Source organism: Sarcophilus harrisii, chromosome 1 (assembly GCF_902635505.1).
Source record: "Sarcophilus harrisii chromosome 1, mSarHar1.11, whole genome shotgun sequence".
Lineage (NCBI taxonomy): Eukaryota > Metazoa > Chordata > Mammalia > Dasyuromorphia > Dasyuridae > Sarcophilus > Sarcophilus harrisii.
The window spans coordinates 86,204,384-86,222,370 of NC_045426.1; the positions used below are offsets into that span (position 1 = coordinate 86,204,384).

The 17,987-nt window shown below is 46.3% G+C and overlaps 1 protein-coding gene across 4 annotated transcripts in view; it reads left to right on the forward strand.

Annotated features, from left to right (window-relative positions):
* Nucleotides 1-15,599, forward strand: part of CELSR3 (cadherin EGF LAG seven-pass G-type receptor 3) — a 44,431-nt gene extending 28,832 nt beyond the window's left edge. For 3 of the 4 annotated variants that reach the window (XM_031959672.1, XM_031959678.1, XM_031959683.1), the window contains 10 exons: nt 1,128-1,240; nt 1,544-1,623; nt 2,150-2,261; nt 2,379-2,495; nt 2,590-2,735; nt 6,078-6,193; nt 6,400-6,573; nt 6,951-7,166; nt 7,775-8,828; nt 11,736-15,599. In XM_031959672.1, the coding sequence (XP_031815532.1) occupies nt 1,128-1,240; nt 1,544-1,623; nt 2,150-2,261; nt 2,379-2,495; nt 2,590-2,735; nt 6,078-6,193; nt 6,400-6,573; nt 6,951-7,166; nt 7,775-8,828; nt 11,736-11,763 (2,156 nt within the window). In that variant the 3' untranslated portion in view covers nt 11,764-15,599. Of the gene's footprint in view, nt 1-1,127; nt 1,241-1,543; nt 1,624-2,149; nt 2,262-2,378; nt 2,496-2,589; nt 2,736-6,077; nt 6,194-6,399; nt 6,574-6,950; nt 7,167-7,774; nt 8,829-11,735 lie in introns of those variants that run through there. The other variant, XM_031959688.1, reaches the window with a different exon arrangement.
* The last annotated feature ends 2,388 nt before the right edge of the window (nt 15,600-17,987 follow it).

Here is a 17,987-nt window from a genome sequence, read left to right on the forward strand (position 1 = left end):
TGTAGATGAGGAGAACTTGAGGCCCAGTGAGAAGTAATCTACCCCAAGATGGGGCAGCTAAAGAGAGAAATGGGGTTCAGGTCTAAGTCTTCTGACTCTGAATGTAGGGTTCTTAGGACCTGCGTTGCCCTGGGTATTGCCCCTACCCTGGTGGGTGAGAGAGGCAACAGCCCAGCTGCCCCAGGCCATGGGAGCCCAGCTGCCCCAGGCCATGGGAGCCCAGCTGCCCCAGGCCATGGGAACCCAGCTGCCATCACTGTCCCCACCAGAGAACTCCTGCCATCTTAAATCTTTGGAGGGTTTGAATCCCAGGCTTCCCCCTTGCCCCATTTTTTTCTCTATCATCCCTTGGCCTATTATCTCCTTGATCACTGAGTGGGGTAGAATGGAAAGAAAACTCACTTTTGATCCAGTTCACCTGGGCTCAGGTCCCAGCTCTACTGGGTCTTGGAGAACCTGGGTCACATCCACTTCCATGCTCTAAGTAAGGATATTTAAGTAGCTCAGTCCCAGCTTTCCTTCACACACATAGATCTTTCCACCTCAGATCACACACAGAACAAGCCCTAGCCTCCCATAGTCCCTCAGAACTCTCAGTGCCATGGAAAAACAGCTGAGGAACTTGGAGAGAGGAAAGCCCTTTGGAAAAGGTCATTGAGGTCTGGCTCTCCTTCCCCTGAGAGAGGTGGGGAGGCTCCCCCCCCCCCCTCTGTAAAACAAGGACATTGGATCTCTAAATCCCATGGCCTCCCTGAGCCTTGGTTTTTTTCATCTGATAGATGGACATGAAAAACCTTTTATTATCTGCTTGACAGTGTTGTTCGTAGGGCAGGTTTCTCCAAATGATAAAGCTCATTTGATGCATTGGGATTATTGATCATAATAGTAATAGGCTGGTCAGGGTTGGTCTCAGTCTTCCACTTTAATCTGAGATGTCTGAACTCCCCTCGCCCTTCATGGAGAAGGAGGAAGAAGTGCCTCCCCACCCCCAATGTAGTGGGGCAGTGGGTGGGGTCCCACTGGGTTTCTCTTGCCCATCTTGCCACCATCCCAGCACTGTGAATGATCAGCCTGTCAGGGTTTGTGGGGAGGGAGTTGCTTCCTGCTCTAAGCCCTCTTTTCTCCAGGCCTTGCAGTAGGCCTGGACCCTGGGGGCTATGGGAACTCAGACTTCTGTTGGATTTCCATCCACGACAAGCTGGTCTGGAGCTTCACTGGTCCTATCGTCCTAGTCATCTCGGTGAGCTTCTGAAGTCCCCCAGCCCCAACCCTAATTCCATCCTTCCTTCTGACCCCTCCCTGTAGGTCTCCCCTGGGGTCTAGGCTGGCACGGGGGGCCTTGGGGGTTGGTGAGAAAAGTCACCGACTTTTCTGTTTCTTTCTTTCCCGTCTCTGCGTGACCACCCCCACCTGGCGTGTCTGAATGTCTCTCCCTACACGCCCGATGCCGTGTCCCTTCCCCCACGTCTCTTGGGTCACCGTTTTCTGCCTCCACTCCACCGTGTCTCTGCTCCCCCTGTGTCTCTGCCTGTTGTATGTCCAGATGAATGGGGTCTTGTTCCTGCTGGTGGCGAGAATGTCCTGCTCCCCTGGACAGAGGGAGGCCAAGAAGATGTCTGTGCTGTGAGTTGATGTCAGGGGGTGGATGGAGCAGTGGGGGACCAGACTGAGCCCTGCGAGGCTGTCCAGAGGGTGTGACAAGTGTGACCAGGGCGTTTGCGGGGAGCAGGGTAGGAGGGAAGCTTGCTGACCTGTGATTTAGGAGCCACCTGCCTTGTCCACTCTCCTCCTTGCCCCTCAACTTCTCATTAGAGACGCCTCTCTGGGAAGGAAACTCCCACGGTAGAATCCACCTCTTTGGGCATATTTCTCCCTCTTCTTTTCTTTGTCACTTTCTGTCTGTCTCTGCCCTCCTCTCTCTGTTTCTGTTTCTCTCCCCATCTTTATTTTCACTCCTTTGTCCCCATCTCTGCTTGTCGCTCTTTGTTTCCATCCCTGCCTGCTTTCGGTCCTCATTTCCTGGCTTTCTCTCTTTGTCCTTCTCTCTCCTTTGCTTTGTCTCTCTGGCCTGGCTTATATATATGTCTTTTTAAACATGCCGTTCTTTGTGTCTCTGTCTTTCCCTGCCTGTCTGTGTGGCCCTCTGCAGCTCCTTCCTGCTGCTCCTGCTTATCAGTGCCTCCTGGCTCTTCGGGCTTCTGGCAGTCAACCACAGTGTCCTGGCCTTCCACTACCTCCACGCCGGCTTCTGCGGCCTTCAGGTGACCCTGCGTCTCCGTGCCCTGCCCCTGTGACCCCTCCTCGCCTTCCCTGTTCGCCGTCCTCTCCCTCCCCCTTACTGTCCCTTCACCGACTCCCTTCCTGCGCCATTGCCACAGGGCCCGGCTGTGCTGCTGCTGTTCTGTGTCTTGAATGAGGAGACCCGAGGGGCCTGGGCCTCCGCCTGTCTGGGCAAGAAAGCGGGAACGGAGGAGGCCAGGCCGGCCCCGGGCACGGTGAGGCCCCCTCGGGGCGCTGGGGGGCTCTGCCATGTATGGGGTGGGCATGGGAGAGGGCTGGGGGCTCCTGACTGACTGGGCTCCCTTACAGGGCCCCGCAGCTTACAACAACACGGCCCTGTTTGAGGAGAGTGGCCTCATCCGGATCACCCTGGGGGCCTCCACGGTGTCCTCTGTCAGCAGTGCACGGTCGGCCAGGACGCAGGACAGTCAGCGGGGCAGAGGCGGCCTCCTCAGGTACGGCAGGGGCAGGGCGAGCGAGGACCACGAGGAGCCCTGAGGCTTTCTGGGATTTCAGAGCTGAGGGTTGGAAGACTATCCAGGGCCATCTCTTCCCATCCCTTACGAGATCAGGAGCCCTTACTCTGGCTTCCCTGAGGAAGGGCCCAGGTAGCTCACCTGGTCAAACTGTGAAAAGCCTTCTTTTGTCCCCTTCACTCAGCTGGAGACCCAGCCTGGATTTTTACGGAGGCTTTATATCCTCACTCTAAAGAAAATGACTTATTTCTGGACCTCCATTTTCTTATCTACAAAATGGGGATGATAATAATTGCATTATCTCTCATCTAGGGTTATGGTGAGGATCAGATTAATATATAGGTAAGCCTCAAATTACCATCAGATATAAGATGGTGATTCTGTTACTGTCCAAGACAAGAAAAGGAAAAGCCATTTTTGAAGAGAGCGCTGGAACCCAGCAGGCCCAGGGTCAGTCACCTGAGGGAACTGCCTTGGCCGTATCTGACACAGCTTTACATCTGAGTCCCCTCCCCCAGCCCTATTCAGTGTACGTGAATGTGCCTGGTGTTAGGCCCTGCAGATAGAATGATGAAAAAATAGGATGTTCTCTCCTCTCAGGTGGCTTGAAATAATGACAATAGCAACGATAACATCAGCAGTAACTAACAAGAAGAAAATGGCATTTATATAGTTCTTTAAGGTTTGCAAAACACCAGATGTATCATTTGATCCTCACAACCATCCTGGGAAGTAACAATCATTCCAACAGCAGCAGCAGCTAACAGTCATAGAAGCTTGCTCTGTGCCATTCATTGGGCTGAGTGCTTCATAGGTATCCCACTTAATCCTCACCTGGGAGGCAGGTGTTGTTATTACCCATTTCACAGATGAGGTCAGGGTCACTCAGTTACTTGGTATCTGAGGCTGGATTTGAACTCAGGTATTCCTGACTCCATCTAGTATTCTGTCCCTGCCCCATCTGGCCAACCTTTATATTGTACTTTTAAAGTATTTCTTCATGTGTTATCTCATTTGATAATTCCCTTCTGAGGAAAGTAGTGTGAGAATCAGCTCCCTTTTATGGGTTAATATCTGAAGCTCAGCTTCGGAGGTGATTTACCCAAAGACACCCAGTGGCAGAAGCCGAAGGAAGCCGATTTCAATAAAACTTGAGGGGGACAGGGTGTCAGGTGACCCTAGCCATGATGCGCACCAACACTTTCAAGATCAAAGAGTCACAAAGAGTGGGCAAAGGGAAGCAGCGGAAAGGGACAAAGGGAACGAAAAGAGAGCCCAAGGAAGGAGGGCTTTGAGTTCCAGAGTAAGTGCCAGTATTTCAGCGTGGAAGGTGGTGGGGAGCTGCCGGAGTCCTTTGAGGTCATCAAAGTGCATTATGACGATTACTTTGACAAGGCTGGTAGAATGGAGGCTGGAGCAGGGAACTGGATTTCTCCTGGATGTTTTACTTCAGGAGAAAGTCAAGCAGAGATTCTTTTTCATTGTGTGTGTGTACTCACATGTCCAAGCACACAAACACACACAAATCTCTTCAATCCTCCCTGCACTTCTTTTATGGTGTCCTTGATTAGTCTCTTCTCTCCCAGTCAGAGAACATTGCCAATCTTCATTACCCATACAATCACATCCCACAGAGGGCACACCTTTTTGTAAGGGAGGAGCAGCAGAGTAAAGATTTTGAGGGTCAGAGTGATCTGTTTATGTTTGTGAGCCAAGGGGAAAATTCTGTAGAGAGGATGATTGAGGTCTCACTGATGGACATAGACATAAGATACCGAAACTAGGAGGAGGCAGAGGTCAATGTGTCAAATCCTGGGAAGTTGAAGCTGAAGACTGAAAAGTTGTTTAGAATTGTTGATTAGGAAAAAGGAAGTCTAGAGAGGTAGGGATGAAAGCCAAACCATGGCTCTCTCATGAAGAGAGAGAGAAGGGGTGCAATAGTATAATATTCTTTACAAGTCTGGCAGTAAAGGAATACAGAGAATTGTAGCTTAAAAGGATGATGAGCTCTACAGGGAAGAATTGCAGATTGTTGTTGTTGTTGTTCATAAGGGAGGCCTAGACCTATTGGTAGGCAAAGGGAAAGGAGCCAATAACTGGTGAGAGAGAGATTAAAAATGATACAGAAAGAAGGATAGAGCAAAACCTAGAATGAGATGGGAAGGGCTGGAACAAAATGAGGTGCTTAGTCTGGAGAAAGGACAGAGATTTACTGTAGGATTTTCTTTTTCTTGATTATATGTAAACAAAATCTTTTAACAGTCATTTTAAAAAAATTTTGAGTTCCCAATTCTCCCTCCTTAAAAAGGCAGACATTTTGATATAAATTATACTTGTGTAGTCATGCAAAACATGTCCATTGTAAAAGAAAACACTGACCAAAAATCCCAAGAATTAAAAGTAAAAATAGTATGCTTCAATCTGCATTCAGACTCCATCAGTTTTTTCTCTGAAAATGGATAGCATTTTTTGTCATAAATGATAGTAGTTTGGAGGAAGATTTGAGTGATAAAAGAGCTCACAGCAAGTGATTTTTCAATCTTTTTTAGGAAGAGAAGTAAGGTTAACCCATGAGGTATATAAGGTGAAGCTTCAGACTCAGAAATAGGAAGTTTGGAACAGCATCTGTTGAGAATGACAGGCTCTCAGAAGTTTAAAAAAATTATATTATTGTATGATCCAAACAGATGGAGTTTGGGGTTCAGTTCTGTGTGCCACATCTTATCTTAGAAAGCTATAGTATGCTTAGAGGGAAACCTACCTGAATGGTCAGGTTTCTATATGAGGGAGACTTGAAAGACTTGGAGATAATGCATTCTCAGCAGGTGGAGGAAGAGAATTTAGAATTAAAAAAAAAAAAGGAATATTAAAGACAAATAAATGAACTTGAAGATGTTTAGTCTAGGGAAGAGAAGACTCAGGGGAACACACAGGAAGACAGTGACTGATATGTATTAGGAACTTAATAAATACTATTTGATTTCATAACTGTTTTCCAATATTCTTCTTGTAGTGGAAGGAAAACTTTTTTAATCATCAGAGCTGACCCAAAGTAGAATGCAATGCCCAAGGAGATAGCAGGTTTTCTGATTTAGGGAGGATTTCAAGCAGAGATTGGATAACCTTTTATCAGGAGTGTTGAGGACAGGATTCCTACTTAGACATGGGATGGAGCAGATGCTCTCAGAGGTTCCTTCCAGCACTGAGGTTATTCTGGGATCCTCTGATAAGGTCTTTGCTTAAAAAATGAGGATATTTAAAACAGCATATAAATAATGTCACAAGAGTTACCCTGACTTGTCATCTCTGTCTGTCTTCTAGGGAGAATGTTCTGGCAAAACATGGCTCAACTGCCGACCACACTGACCAGAGCCTCCTGGCCCATGGTGGGCCCACAGACCTGGATGTGGCCATGTTCCATCGGGATGCTGGGGGAGGTAAGGCTCTGGGGAATGGTTGGCTCCAGAAGCATTCTGAAATTCAGAGTGCTCATCCCTCAGAAGCAAACCTGAGAGAACCCAAGCATCACTAGGAGCGCCATTTTTTCTCAGACTTCCTGGTTCCTCTGTCTATCCGGTTCCCTCTTCTGATTTTCCAAGTCCCTGTTCTCAGTTAGTCACTTCTGATGTCCACTGTCCCCCAGGCATGGACTCAGACTCAGACAGTGATCTGTCCCTGGAGGAAGATCGAAGCTTGTCCATCCCATCCTCAGAGAGCGAGGATAATGTCCGGCCCCGTGGCCGATTCCAGCACCCTCTTCGGCGGGCGGCCCACAGCGAACGGCTCCTCACTCACCCAGCCAGCAGCACTCCCAAAGGTGACCTCTGACCTCCCTTTACATGTTTCCCACAGGCCTCCCAAAGATAATGCCATAGACCACCAGATGCTCTCATAACACCCTCTGTATTCCCTCAGATCAGTTATAACAAGCAAGTTATTCATCCCATTTCTCCTCTCCCACATGTTCCCTCCCCTTCCCCTGTTCCCCCTGTCAATCTCTCTGACTCTTGGTAGAGTTTTTGGGAAGCCCCTCTGGATGCATGACCTTTCTGCGTCTGTGGCCATCCTTTCTGGGACCCCCGTTTTTCCTCCCTGGCCTGGCCTCCCTCGGCTGAGCTGCTCTTGCAGCTGGAGGGCCTGTCAGAGATCATGAAGAAGCATCGGTCAGAGAGTAACCCAGATTCCCGCCTGCAGATGTGGATGGCAATGACCTCCTATCCTACTGGCCAGCTCTGGGGGACTGTGAGGTGCACCCCTGCTCCCTGCAGACCTGGGGATCTGAGCGCCGCCTGGGCCTGGACGCCAGCAAGGATGCAGCCAACAACAACCAGACCGAGCTGGCGCTGACCAGCGGGGACGAGAACACGATGGGCCCCACCCAGCTCGGCCATACCCAGCGGCAGAGGAAAGGTGAGAGCTCCGAGCCCCCAAACCAGCCTCATCTCCCATCAGCTCCATCCTCTGTGCCCCTGAGCTCTGCTCCAGACCTCTCTTCCCGTCTACCTCAACATTCCTGCAGATTGGCTCCAAGACATGTCCCTGGTGCTGGAGACTCTCCCCAGGAGATCCTAGGCCCAACACCCAGGTCCTTCCCTAGGAACTCCCTTAGATTCCTCCCAGCTCCCACACCTTATACTCTTAGTAATAGCCTTCCTCTCAAGATCAGTTTCCAAACAAAGGTGGAAAAGCTTGAGTCTTTTCATCCCAAATTCTCCTCCTAGAGCTCCTCCTAAAATCATTCCCTTAGAGTCCCAGACCTTCCTCTTTAGTGCTTTAAGATACCTTCCTCAGAAACTTCTGGGATAAATGTTCTCCCAAGGATATCTGGGACTCTCTCCTGATGCCTCTGGAACCTCTTTTCCCATTCCCTGAAAGTGTTATCTTCCAAGTTGCTTTTGAGGGGGTGATAGATATCTAGACATTCATCTCCTGAAGTGACCTTCTGGGCTCAGTCCTGTTGTCTCTTTGGCATATATATCCTGCTCTCTGCAATTAGCTTATACCCTTTCCACCCTCAGGTATTCTGAAGAACCGGTTGCAATATCCATTGGCTCTCCATGGGCTGCCTTCCACCAGTGCTCGAGGGGCTCCTGAGCTGTCCTGGTACCGGTCCTCTACCTTAGGCCACCGGGCAGTACCAGCTGCCTCCTATGGCCGCATTTACTCTGGCACGGGTAGCCTTTCCCAGCCAACTAGTCGCTACTCTTCTCGGGAACAGCTGGATCTGCTGCTTCGTAGGCAGATGTCTCGGGAACAACTGGAGGAGGCTGTCCCTCTTCCCATGTACTCCACTAGCCGCCATGGCTCCCGGGAACAGTTGGAGAGGGTCTCTAGCTGCCATAGCTCCCGGGAACACCTGGAGACCATCCCTAGCCGCCATGCCTCCCGGGAGCATCTGGAAACTATTCCCAGTCGCCATGGCTCCCGGGAGCATCTGGAGACCATTCTCAGTCGCCATGGCTCCCGGGAACATCTGGAGAGCTCCAGCAGCCGACATGGCTCCTGGGAACATCTAGAAGCCTGTCTTGGTGGCTCTGAGCCAAGGTTCCGGGGTAGTACACTGCCTCGAAGGCAGCCACCCAGGGACCATCTGGATGCCCTGGCTACCCGGTTTGGGTCCCGGGAACCCTTAGACTCTGGGGCATCTCAGGAGTGGCCAAGCCCATTGCCCCACCTCAGGGGCTCTAGAGACCAGCTCTTGCCTACAAGCCAGAGGTCTCGGGAACAGCTGGATTGTTTAGCTAGGAGCTCCAACTCTCCAGAACAGCTGGATGTGAGGCCCTGTCGGCATCCATCAAGGGAGAACCTGGAGCCCCTCTCCAGGCGGCTCCCCTCACGGGAGAATGTGGCAGCTTGTCCAAGCAGGCCCCCTTCCACTGAACAGTTAGACATTCTCTCTTCCATTCTGGCCTCCTTCAACTCCTCAGCTCTCTCCTCCTCTGTGCAGTCCTCCAGTACGCCTTCAGGCCCTCACACCACCGCGACGCCTTCTGCCACGGCCTCAGCACCAGGGCACTCCACACCTCGCTCAGCTACATCCCATAGTATCTCAGAGTTGTCACCAGACTCAGAGTAAGTAAGGGACTGAGAGATCATCAAGCCTCTCTGTGCATCTGTCCATCCCACACAGCTACCCATCCACTCGACCATCCTTCCCTCCAAAAGGTCATATATGCCATATGGATGGCATATATGCCCAAGCCTCAATGCTGCCAGCAGGGAAACAAATGAACGGCAAGGAATCATTATGACCTTCTTAAAACAGACAAGACACACACTTGAAAAGTTAAATAACAGGTGATAGACAGTAAGCCATTCTATTCTATGTCCGGATTGCAGCTGGAGGGCAGTGACTGTGAGGGAGTCTAGCCTTTCTGCCCCCATATGCTATACAAAAGGGAGAAAGAGGTGAATGCGGGACCATATTGAGAATTTCCTGCTAAGGAAACAGGGACTTGCCAAAGATTTTCAATTAGGGAAATAATAAATAAAAGTGATGAAGGGGAAGATTGTTTTGTCAGCTGTATGAAGGTTAGAAGGAAAAGAGAGCAGAAGCAGAGAGAAACTAATTAAGATAATATTACAGTAGTCTGTTGGAGGAAATGAGGGCTCAAATTCAGGTGGTGGTGGCGAAGAGATACAAATCACTCATGCTTGTTTTGTGGACAAGATGGTGAAATGAGAGCTAGATACTGATACTATCAGGTACACGTGAAACCGGCTAAATCTCCACATCCCAAGCAGGGTCTCTCTGACAACTTGAAGGGAGATTTCTAGCTGAGTACTCGGGGAATGCATGCTTGGCCCTATACTGCTTAACATATTTATCAGTGAATTGGATAAAAGGCACAGATGGCATGCTGCTCAGATTCCTAGGTGACAGAGAGCTGATTAGGCATAGCTTATTAGCTATTGGAGGACATGGTTGCAACTCAAAAAGGCCTCAAAATCTAATGGGGGTTGTGTGGGATGTAAAGCTCCATGGGAAACAGCTGTGAGACTAGGCAATGCAGAAAACCTCCAGGAGTTATAGGCTGCATTAAGATCCACAGCCTCCACACAGAGGGAGGTAGCTGCTCTCTTGCCCTTGTCAGGCCCTATGCATTCAGAGCTATTTTAAGAAAGATATTGAATAAATTAACTATGTCAATGAGCCACCTGGAGTCTGTCCTGAGGATGATGACCAAGAGGCCATAAGATTTCATCTGAGCAGAATAGTTGGATGAATTTGAAATGTTTAGAAGAGCAAGCTTACAGGGGAATGGAGAGCTGTTGTGCAGAAAAGGGATTGGATTTTCTCTGCTTATCCCCAAAGAGAACTATGAATAATAAGGGGAAAATTGCAAAGAGAGCTCAGTGCAGGAAAAACTGGCTAAAAATTAGGGCCATGAAAAGTGGAAATGGGCTGCTTGGAGTGGAAATGGGCTTACCACTTTCATGGAAACCTTCATGAGAAAACTGGATGACCACTTGTTGGGGATCCTGTAGAGGCATTCCAGATCAGCCTCTCCAGTTTCCATGAGAATCGCTCTGTTTAGCCCCAGAGAGCAGTGAATAGATGATGTAAGGGACTGTAAGTTGGGGTATGGTTCAGTTCATTAGAAGGAACAACTTTCTAATAATCATAGATGTCCAAAGGAAAAATGGACTGCCTTGGGATTTGGTTAAGAGGGGGAGGAAGTTGTCTTTAAGTTAATCTTCAAGTGAAGATTAAATGTAGAGATGAGAAATTTCTGCTTAGCAACAGGGATGCCCTCTGAATTTCCTTTTCCGTTCTGAAGTTTCATAATTTTAGGGGATGTTTTGAAAGTATAATAGTTAAGACTGGCAATTACTGAATATAGTGGGTAAGGGGGTGGGTAGAGATGCATTGGAGATTTCAGGCTTAGGTGATTAGAAAGAAGGTAATATCCCTAACAAATAGAAAGTTGAGAAAAGGGCTAAGTTTGGGATAATGACTTCTAATTACGGCATGTTGCATGCACAGGAATATTTTTATTCATTTGAGGTTATGATAGAATAAGTGTCATGTGCTTTGCGATCTTATGTATAAACTATTATTATTATTCAGCAGGCCTAGACTTCTGAAGAGTAGGATGGGGTATATATATTTGGGAGCTATCTCTACATAAGTGATAACTTCACCTAACTATGTGAATTGATGAGGGATAGACTGTGACAAAGCTTCCATGTTAGAAAAGGAGAGAGATTAGAGGAGGGTCCTTAATGTGGCTGGACAGCAAGAAGCAAGCTGACCAACCTTTTGTCTCCTTGCCAGTGACTTTATTCAACTTGATCTTCTACTGACCTCTTTCTTTAGATTTAATTTCATTTTTCTATTAACAGTCTCCTCCCCTCTAACCTCTTGTCCATATAATGTCCTGCCATTGAACATAAAACAAAAAGAAAGAATGAATGAATGAAAAAAGAAAGAAAAAGCCCTGAACACAAATATGTATAGTCCAAGCAAATTTCCTCATTGGCCATGTCCAAAAATATATGTTTCATTCTGTATTTTGAGTCCCTCATGCCTCTGCCGGAATGGGTAGCATGCCTAATCTTTGGTATGCTGGCATTGTAGTTTATCATTGCATCGACCAGAATTCTCAAATCTATCTTCTTTTTTTTTTTTTTTAATTCAATTTTATGGTCAGCTACAAAATCTGTTCCACTCACCTTCTCCCCCCCCATTAAGAAAGCAACAGAATCAAAACCCATTAAAACCATGTATAGTCAAACAAAATTAATCAGGTCTTTCAGAGATGTTTTTACTCTGCATCAGTTCACACAGGTCTCCCCCATCTCTTATAGAAGGGTTCAATTCATTCCATTGTTATGCCATTAATTTTTCCATTTCCCCAATAAGTCCTTCTCCTGACTTCTAGCCATTCATCGGTAACCTTTGCTTGATCACTTCTGACTAATGAGCGTTGATCTCTGGGAGATTTCTAATCTTTATTTACCTTTTTGACTTTGCAGAGTCACCAGAAGTGAGGGCCACTCCTGAGAAGCCAACACTGGCAGAGGGGAGGAGTGAAAGGAGCAGGAGGTGGCTTGGAGCAAGGCACAGACATCTCCAACACAAGCTTGGGGTCTCTCCCATCTGTCAGCTCTGGATTAGCAGAGGAGAGTTTGAGGGTGCCAGGATCCCTTCCCCCTCTCCTGCTCCATCTAGACTCCTTTGCTTGTGAGAGAAGGGGCTCCCGTTGGCCCATCCTGAGCTGGAGCTTCCTTTCTGTAACACTTGGGCACTGCCTGTGCTGGAGTGTGCATGCTGGTGTGTGTCTGGGGAGGGGCCGGGACCTGGGAGGACTTTTATATATTTTGTACCTTTGTAATCAGAGAGAAAGATGTCTATCCTTATTTTTAAGCTTTTCTGTCCCATAGCTTCCCTGGGCTAGTTGGAGCTGGTCCGGTCTGGGAAAAAGTGGTTGGGTTGGGATAGAGTGAGGAGCTAGCAGGGTCTGTGGTCTCCATCCATCCATCCCTAAGGCTCCTTTGCCCTTTCAGCATTTAGCCCCTTCTTTTTGCCGCCTGGTGCCACATGATCCTTTCTTCAGCCCCATCAGTCTTTCCTTTTCCCATCACCTCTTGTTATGTCCTCCACATTACCTTACTTCCCAAGCTCCATCTTGCTATAGGATCATTATGGAACTGGGAAGGATTTTATTGACCACCTAATCCCATCTCCTTATTTTATTGAGAGGGAAAGTGATTTGCTTCAGATCACACAGTTTGGCTATAGAGTGTCAGAATCAGGATTTGAACCCCCAACTTGTGACTATAAATCCAGAGCTCTTTCCATTATAGTCCTCCTCTCTTGCTCCCTCTTTTGCTGCCCTAGAGGGGTGGTTCTTTGGGATCTCCCCTGGAGGGTGGCCCCCCCTGCAAAGGAAGCCTCCCCTTCAGCCCCTTTTCTCTTTGGAGAGGCTGGTGGGGATGAGGTGTCTGACCTCTCTCTCTCTCCCTTTCCTCACGTGTGCTTTGTTGTTCATAAGATTTTTTGAACAGTAACTTCCTATTTTGTTTTCTTCTCTAGTGGCCCGAGACCCAAATTCCTCCTGGGGGGATTATACCCAGACCTTTAGAGCTTGCTCTTTCCCAGAACAGAGATTGAGGGGGATAGTTCCTCTCTGGGCTGGGGACATGCCTCAGGCCTTTCTTGCAACTGAGCCTGGTAGGACTGGAAAGAACTTTTCTCCCTGCCCCAAGATCTTACTTCCAGACCATCAGGTTAAGGGGGAGTGGGTCCCTAGACTCAGCCTGTGGAGAAGGTGATAAACACAGACCGCTCCCCAGGCCCTGTCCTAAGCTACATGTATGTATGTATTGTGGAGTCACCCTAACCCCCATCCCCACCATTTACTGCCTTATAATCCTCCGGGCCCAAGCGGAGTTTAATATTTACTCAAGCAGCAGACATAATGTTTACAGAGTGAAGCTTGCCTTCCTCGATTGCTGGGGGGAGGTGGGGGGGAAGGGCTCTGCCCCCCCTAGGGGAGGGGGTGCCAGGCCTTTATTCCTATACATTCCATGGTGTTCTCCTGTCCTCCAGGATGGCCCAAGCTGGGAGAGACCCCTACACTCTGAAACTAGGGGGCGTTAGTAGTTCTTCCTTCCCCTCTTTGAGGGGAGGGAAAGGATAAACAGCCTGAGATGAGGGGGTTTGATTTTCTCCTTCCCCTCCATCCTCCCCTCTGTCAGACTGTTTATGGTTAGATGGGGTACAAACTGGGGGCAACTATGTTTACAGGAACTCCCTCAGACTTAGCCCTCTGGGGCTCAGTTCTTCCTGTTTCCTATATTTTCTTAAAAAGAAGATACACACTTGTTAGAACTTCTTTCAAAAACTGGTTTTTGTTTTGTTTACAATATGAAATTTTAGACTTTGGTGCTTTGTTTACATTTTGGAACTATGGGTTTTTGTTTACAGTTTGGAACTTGAAATTTTGTTACTTTGTTTACTGTTAAGCTTTTGGGATTTTGTTACTTTGTTTACAATCTAGAATTTTGGGCTTCAAGTTACTTTGTTTACAGTTGACTGAGGGAGGGAGGGAAGGATTGAGAAAAACAGTGTGGGGATTCAAGCTGGGGGCTCAGCACTCGCCCTTTCCCTCAAATGTCTGTCAGCCCCAAATTAGTTCATTCTCTTCTGCCTTCATACCCCACTGAAAAGGCCCCAGTGCTTTGTACCCCTCGCTGGTGGGGAACAGGGTGTCTGTCTTTAGTGGAAGAAGGCTCTCTCTCCCTCTCTTACTTGAGCAGGACATGTGGAATTGGGGGAGGGGGATACCATTTGCCAAGGAGATTAAAAGTTCCATCACCTATGAGTGCCAAATCCCCCTTCCAGCCACATTCTTGGTCACCCATTCACCTCACCTTTGTGCCAGCCCCTTGCTGATTGTGTCCCAGGTTGGAGTGGGGAACCAGGGCCGAGTGAGCCCTAGGAGAAAGGATGATTCAGAGCTGGAAAGGACTTAGTGATCATGGAGTACAACGGTCTGGTTTTATGAAGGGGGCAGGGAGGGGAAACATTCAGATGGTTAAGTGATCTCCAAGATCACAGTTAGTAAGTGGCAGAGTTGGGGCTCAAATCCTGAGTCCTCATTCTTTCCACTATACATCCTGCCCTCTCTATTGTCCTTCCCTGTCTCTGATTGTGCAGACAGCCACAGAAGGGGGAGGCTGTTTCCCTCTCCTGCTCCCCCAGCAACCACTTCCCTGTATGTATAAATTGTGAAAGCCCGGGGAGGGGGTTGGGAATAAACTTCTATAGAAAACAGCTTCAGCCTCCATCTGTCCAGAGGAGAGGAAAGGGGAGGGAGTGGGGTGGGTAAGGGTGCTGGGGGATTTCTTACCATAATGTTAAGTCCTGGAGCAGCCCAAGGTGTTTAAGGACAGAGGTGACCTACCTTCAGGGATAGATGTACTTGAAGTTGAACTTCCCTTCTAAAGCAATCCTGAACTATTTTTATCTTCATTACTTCTGTCATCCTTACCCTGGAAAAACTCTGTCCAGGCTCCAGCTAATAGCTCCTGGGTTGGATTTACCCTTAAATCGATCATATCTGATAATGTAATCTCTGCTACTTTTCTTCATTTACACCTCTAATCTTTGGGTAATAGATTAACAACTAGAGGAGACTTTAGAGATTTCTAGCCTAAACTCTCACTGCACGGGGGAAGAATCAAAAGCCCAAATTAGCTGAATTATGCAATGTCCCAACTAGTCTAGCTGCAGAACTAAAACTCAAATCCAGGTGATTTGACCAAATGTAATGCTCTTTTCACCAGGTAAAAGCATTAGAAAATTTGTTCATCGGATTTGTAGATGATCAAAAGCTGAGAGGTAAATTTGGAATTGTGGAATCAGTCTTGCAGAGAGAAGACGAGGCTTCAAGAGAATTTCCTCTGATTCCCGAATGTTATAGATTGGGAACTGAGAGAGGACAAGCTGAGTTAGTGACAGTGTCAAGATTAGAATCCAGATCTGACTCCAGGGTTCTTTGCAGTGTGACATTCAGAACCATGGCCTAGTGAATAAACAGGGTGATATAGGATACCAGCATTGAAATCCAAAAACATCACAACAGGCTAGAACGGTGGGCTGAACCAAAGAAAATTATATTTAATTGGAATAAATGGAAATTATGTTTAGCATTTTTAAAAATCAGTTTTATAAAACTTAGGTAGCAGCTAGAAATTATTTCATGTGATAAGATTTGGGAGTTTTAGTAAAGTAATCCCTATGTGTAACATAAAGGGCACAATTCAGGAACCTTTAAACTTCTCCTTGCCCCTATTTGATAGAGTCTGGAAATGTCAGTAACACTTCTCCACTGATAGCATAAGGTCACCTTGAAAGCACTCAGGCTTATGAAGCATCAAATGTAGAATGGATTCTAATTATGCAGTAAAGGGTACAGAAAGGACTTAAGAGACCTTAGTCTCACCTTTATAGAAGCAAGGGTGCTCCATTTCTCCACCCTTTAGAGCTGTATAATCCAAATAGGACTTTCTCCTATTCACACTTCTTTCCCCATATGCTCCCTGGTAGTTCTCCTCCTTCCCCAAAAGATGGTGTCAATGCTTTCAGCTGCTGATTTGTGGTGAGGTTACCTGGAATCTAGGCTTTCAGGGTCAAAATTCTAGTCTATTTGCTCATTTTACAAAGGGTCTTCCAGCTCTACTTTACCAACAAAAGACTGCCTCATTTGGTACTGTATGAATCCTTACTTTCTGTGTGCCCTGCTCAAGTCAGTCTCCTACTCCTCCTTGAGTTAGGGTGAAATCATTTTAATCTTCCACTTCTAGTTTCAGGAGACCTTTCTCTCTCTCTCCCTTTCCTTCTGATTCTTGGGGACATTAAAGAATATTCCATTTGCCTTTACACGCCTGTCTTTTTTTGGTACAACTGGCTGGGTCATATAGACACTCCTGGGACAGTTTCCAGAAAGAACTGAAAAACTGAGGGGAATTTCATTCAAAATTGTTTTGATGGTCCATAGTACATTGTGGTCCTAAGAGAGCTCTCAAACTTCCTTCAGTGCTGAGCCTTAAAATGACATGGTCATAATTTCATCACTGGGGAAAATGATCATCCTTCCCCCCCCACCCCCACTCCTCCTCAGGATGAACTATCAAGATAAGGGTAGCAAATTGTTTTTCCAGGCTGGGGTAGTATTTCTCTTCACTATACCCACCATGTTAAAAATGCTCTAGAGAGTGGAATCTCTCTTAGAAATCTCCTTTTCCTTACATATAATTTCATTTTTTGGAGTGTTTTTGGAGTGACTTGATAATATTAGAAAATTTCCCTGTAATTGATGTTGACTTGAAAATTATAGGAACATAAAATATTTATGAGAATAAGAACAATACAAATAATGCAAAAAATGTCATCTGCAACTCATAGAAAATTTTAGATGGTTTTCTCAGATAATTGTGACTAAAAGGGAGGAATTTATGACTAATGAACCAGAGAACATTATGAAAGGTAAAATGAACAACTTTGATTGCATTAAATTAAACAGTTTTTACACAAACAAAACCAACAGAAGCAAGATTAAAAGGAAAGTACAAACCTGGGGGGGGAAATCATTACAGCCAGTATTCCTGATAAAGGTCTCATTTATAAACTATATAAAGAATTGTGTCAAATTTATACAAATGCACATCATTCCCAGTTGATACATAGTCAAAAGATATGAAGACAGTTTTCAGATGATGAAATTAAAGCCATTTATAGTTATATGAAAAAATGTTCTAAATCACTATTGATTAGAGAAATGCAAATTAAACAACTCTGAGGTACCACCTCACACTTTTCGGATTGATTAAGATGACAGGAAAGGATAATGATAAATGTTGGAGGGGATGTGAGAAAATTGGGACACTAATGCATTGTTGGTGGAGTTGTGAAATGATCCCATACTTCTGGAGAGCAATTTGTTACTCTGCTCAAAGGGCTATTAAACTATGCATACCCTTTGGCCCAGCAGTGCCATTACTGGGTCTGTATCCCAAGAAAATCATAAAGGAGGGAAAAGGACCCACATGTTCAAAACTGTTTATAGCAGCAAACTTTTTGTGGTAGCAAAGAATTGGAAAAGGAGTGATGCCTATCAACTGGCTGAGTAAGTTATGGTATATGAAGATAATGGCATATTATTGTTCTGTTAAAAAAATTGATTAACAAACTGATTGTAGAAAGGCTGGAAAGAGTTACATAAATTGATGCTGAGCAAAACAAGCAGAACCAGGAATACATTGTACAAAGTAACAGCAAGAATGTGTGACCAAGGTTGTAGTCCTGTGGTTCTCTGCTCTAGCCAGATCATATAGTATCATGTTTAGTTTTGAGTGCCTCATTTTAGGAAGCAAATTACTAAAATTGAATTTGTGCAGAAGAGGCTGACCAGGATGGAGTGGGAGTGGATTGAATATCCACCTATATCTAGATCTACTGAAAGATGGGTTTGTTTATACTGAAGAGGAGTCAGGTTGTCTTCAAATATTTGAAGCATTGGATATCGGGAAGAATTTGGCTACTTCTACTCTGCTCTAGAAAATAGAATGGAGAGTAACTAGGCAGATTTTGCCTTGATATAAGGAAGCCCTTTTTTTATTATAACTTTTTATTGACAGTACATATGCCTGGGTAATTTTTTACAACATTATCCCTTGCACTCACTTCTACATGTTTAAATAAGTTATAGTATATCCTAGATA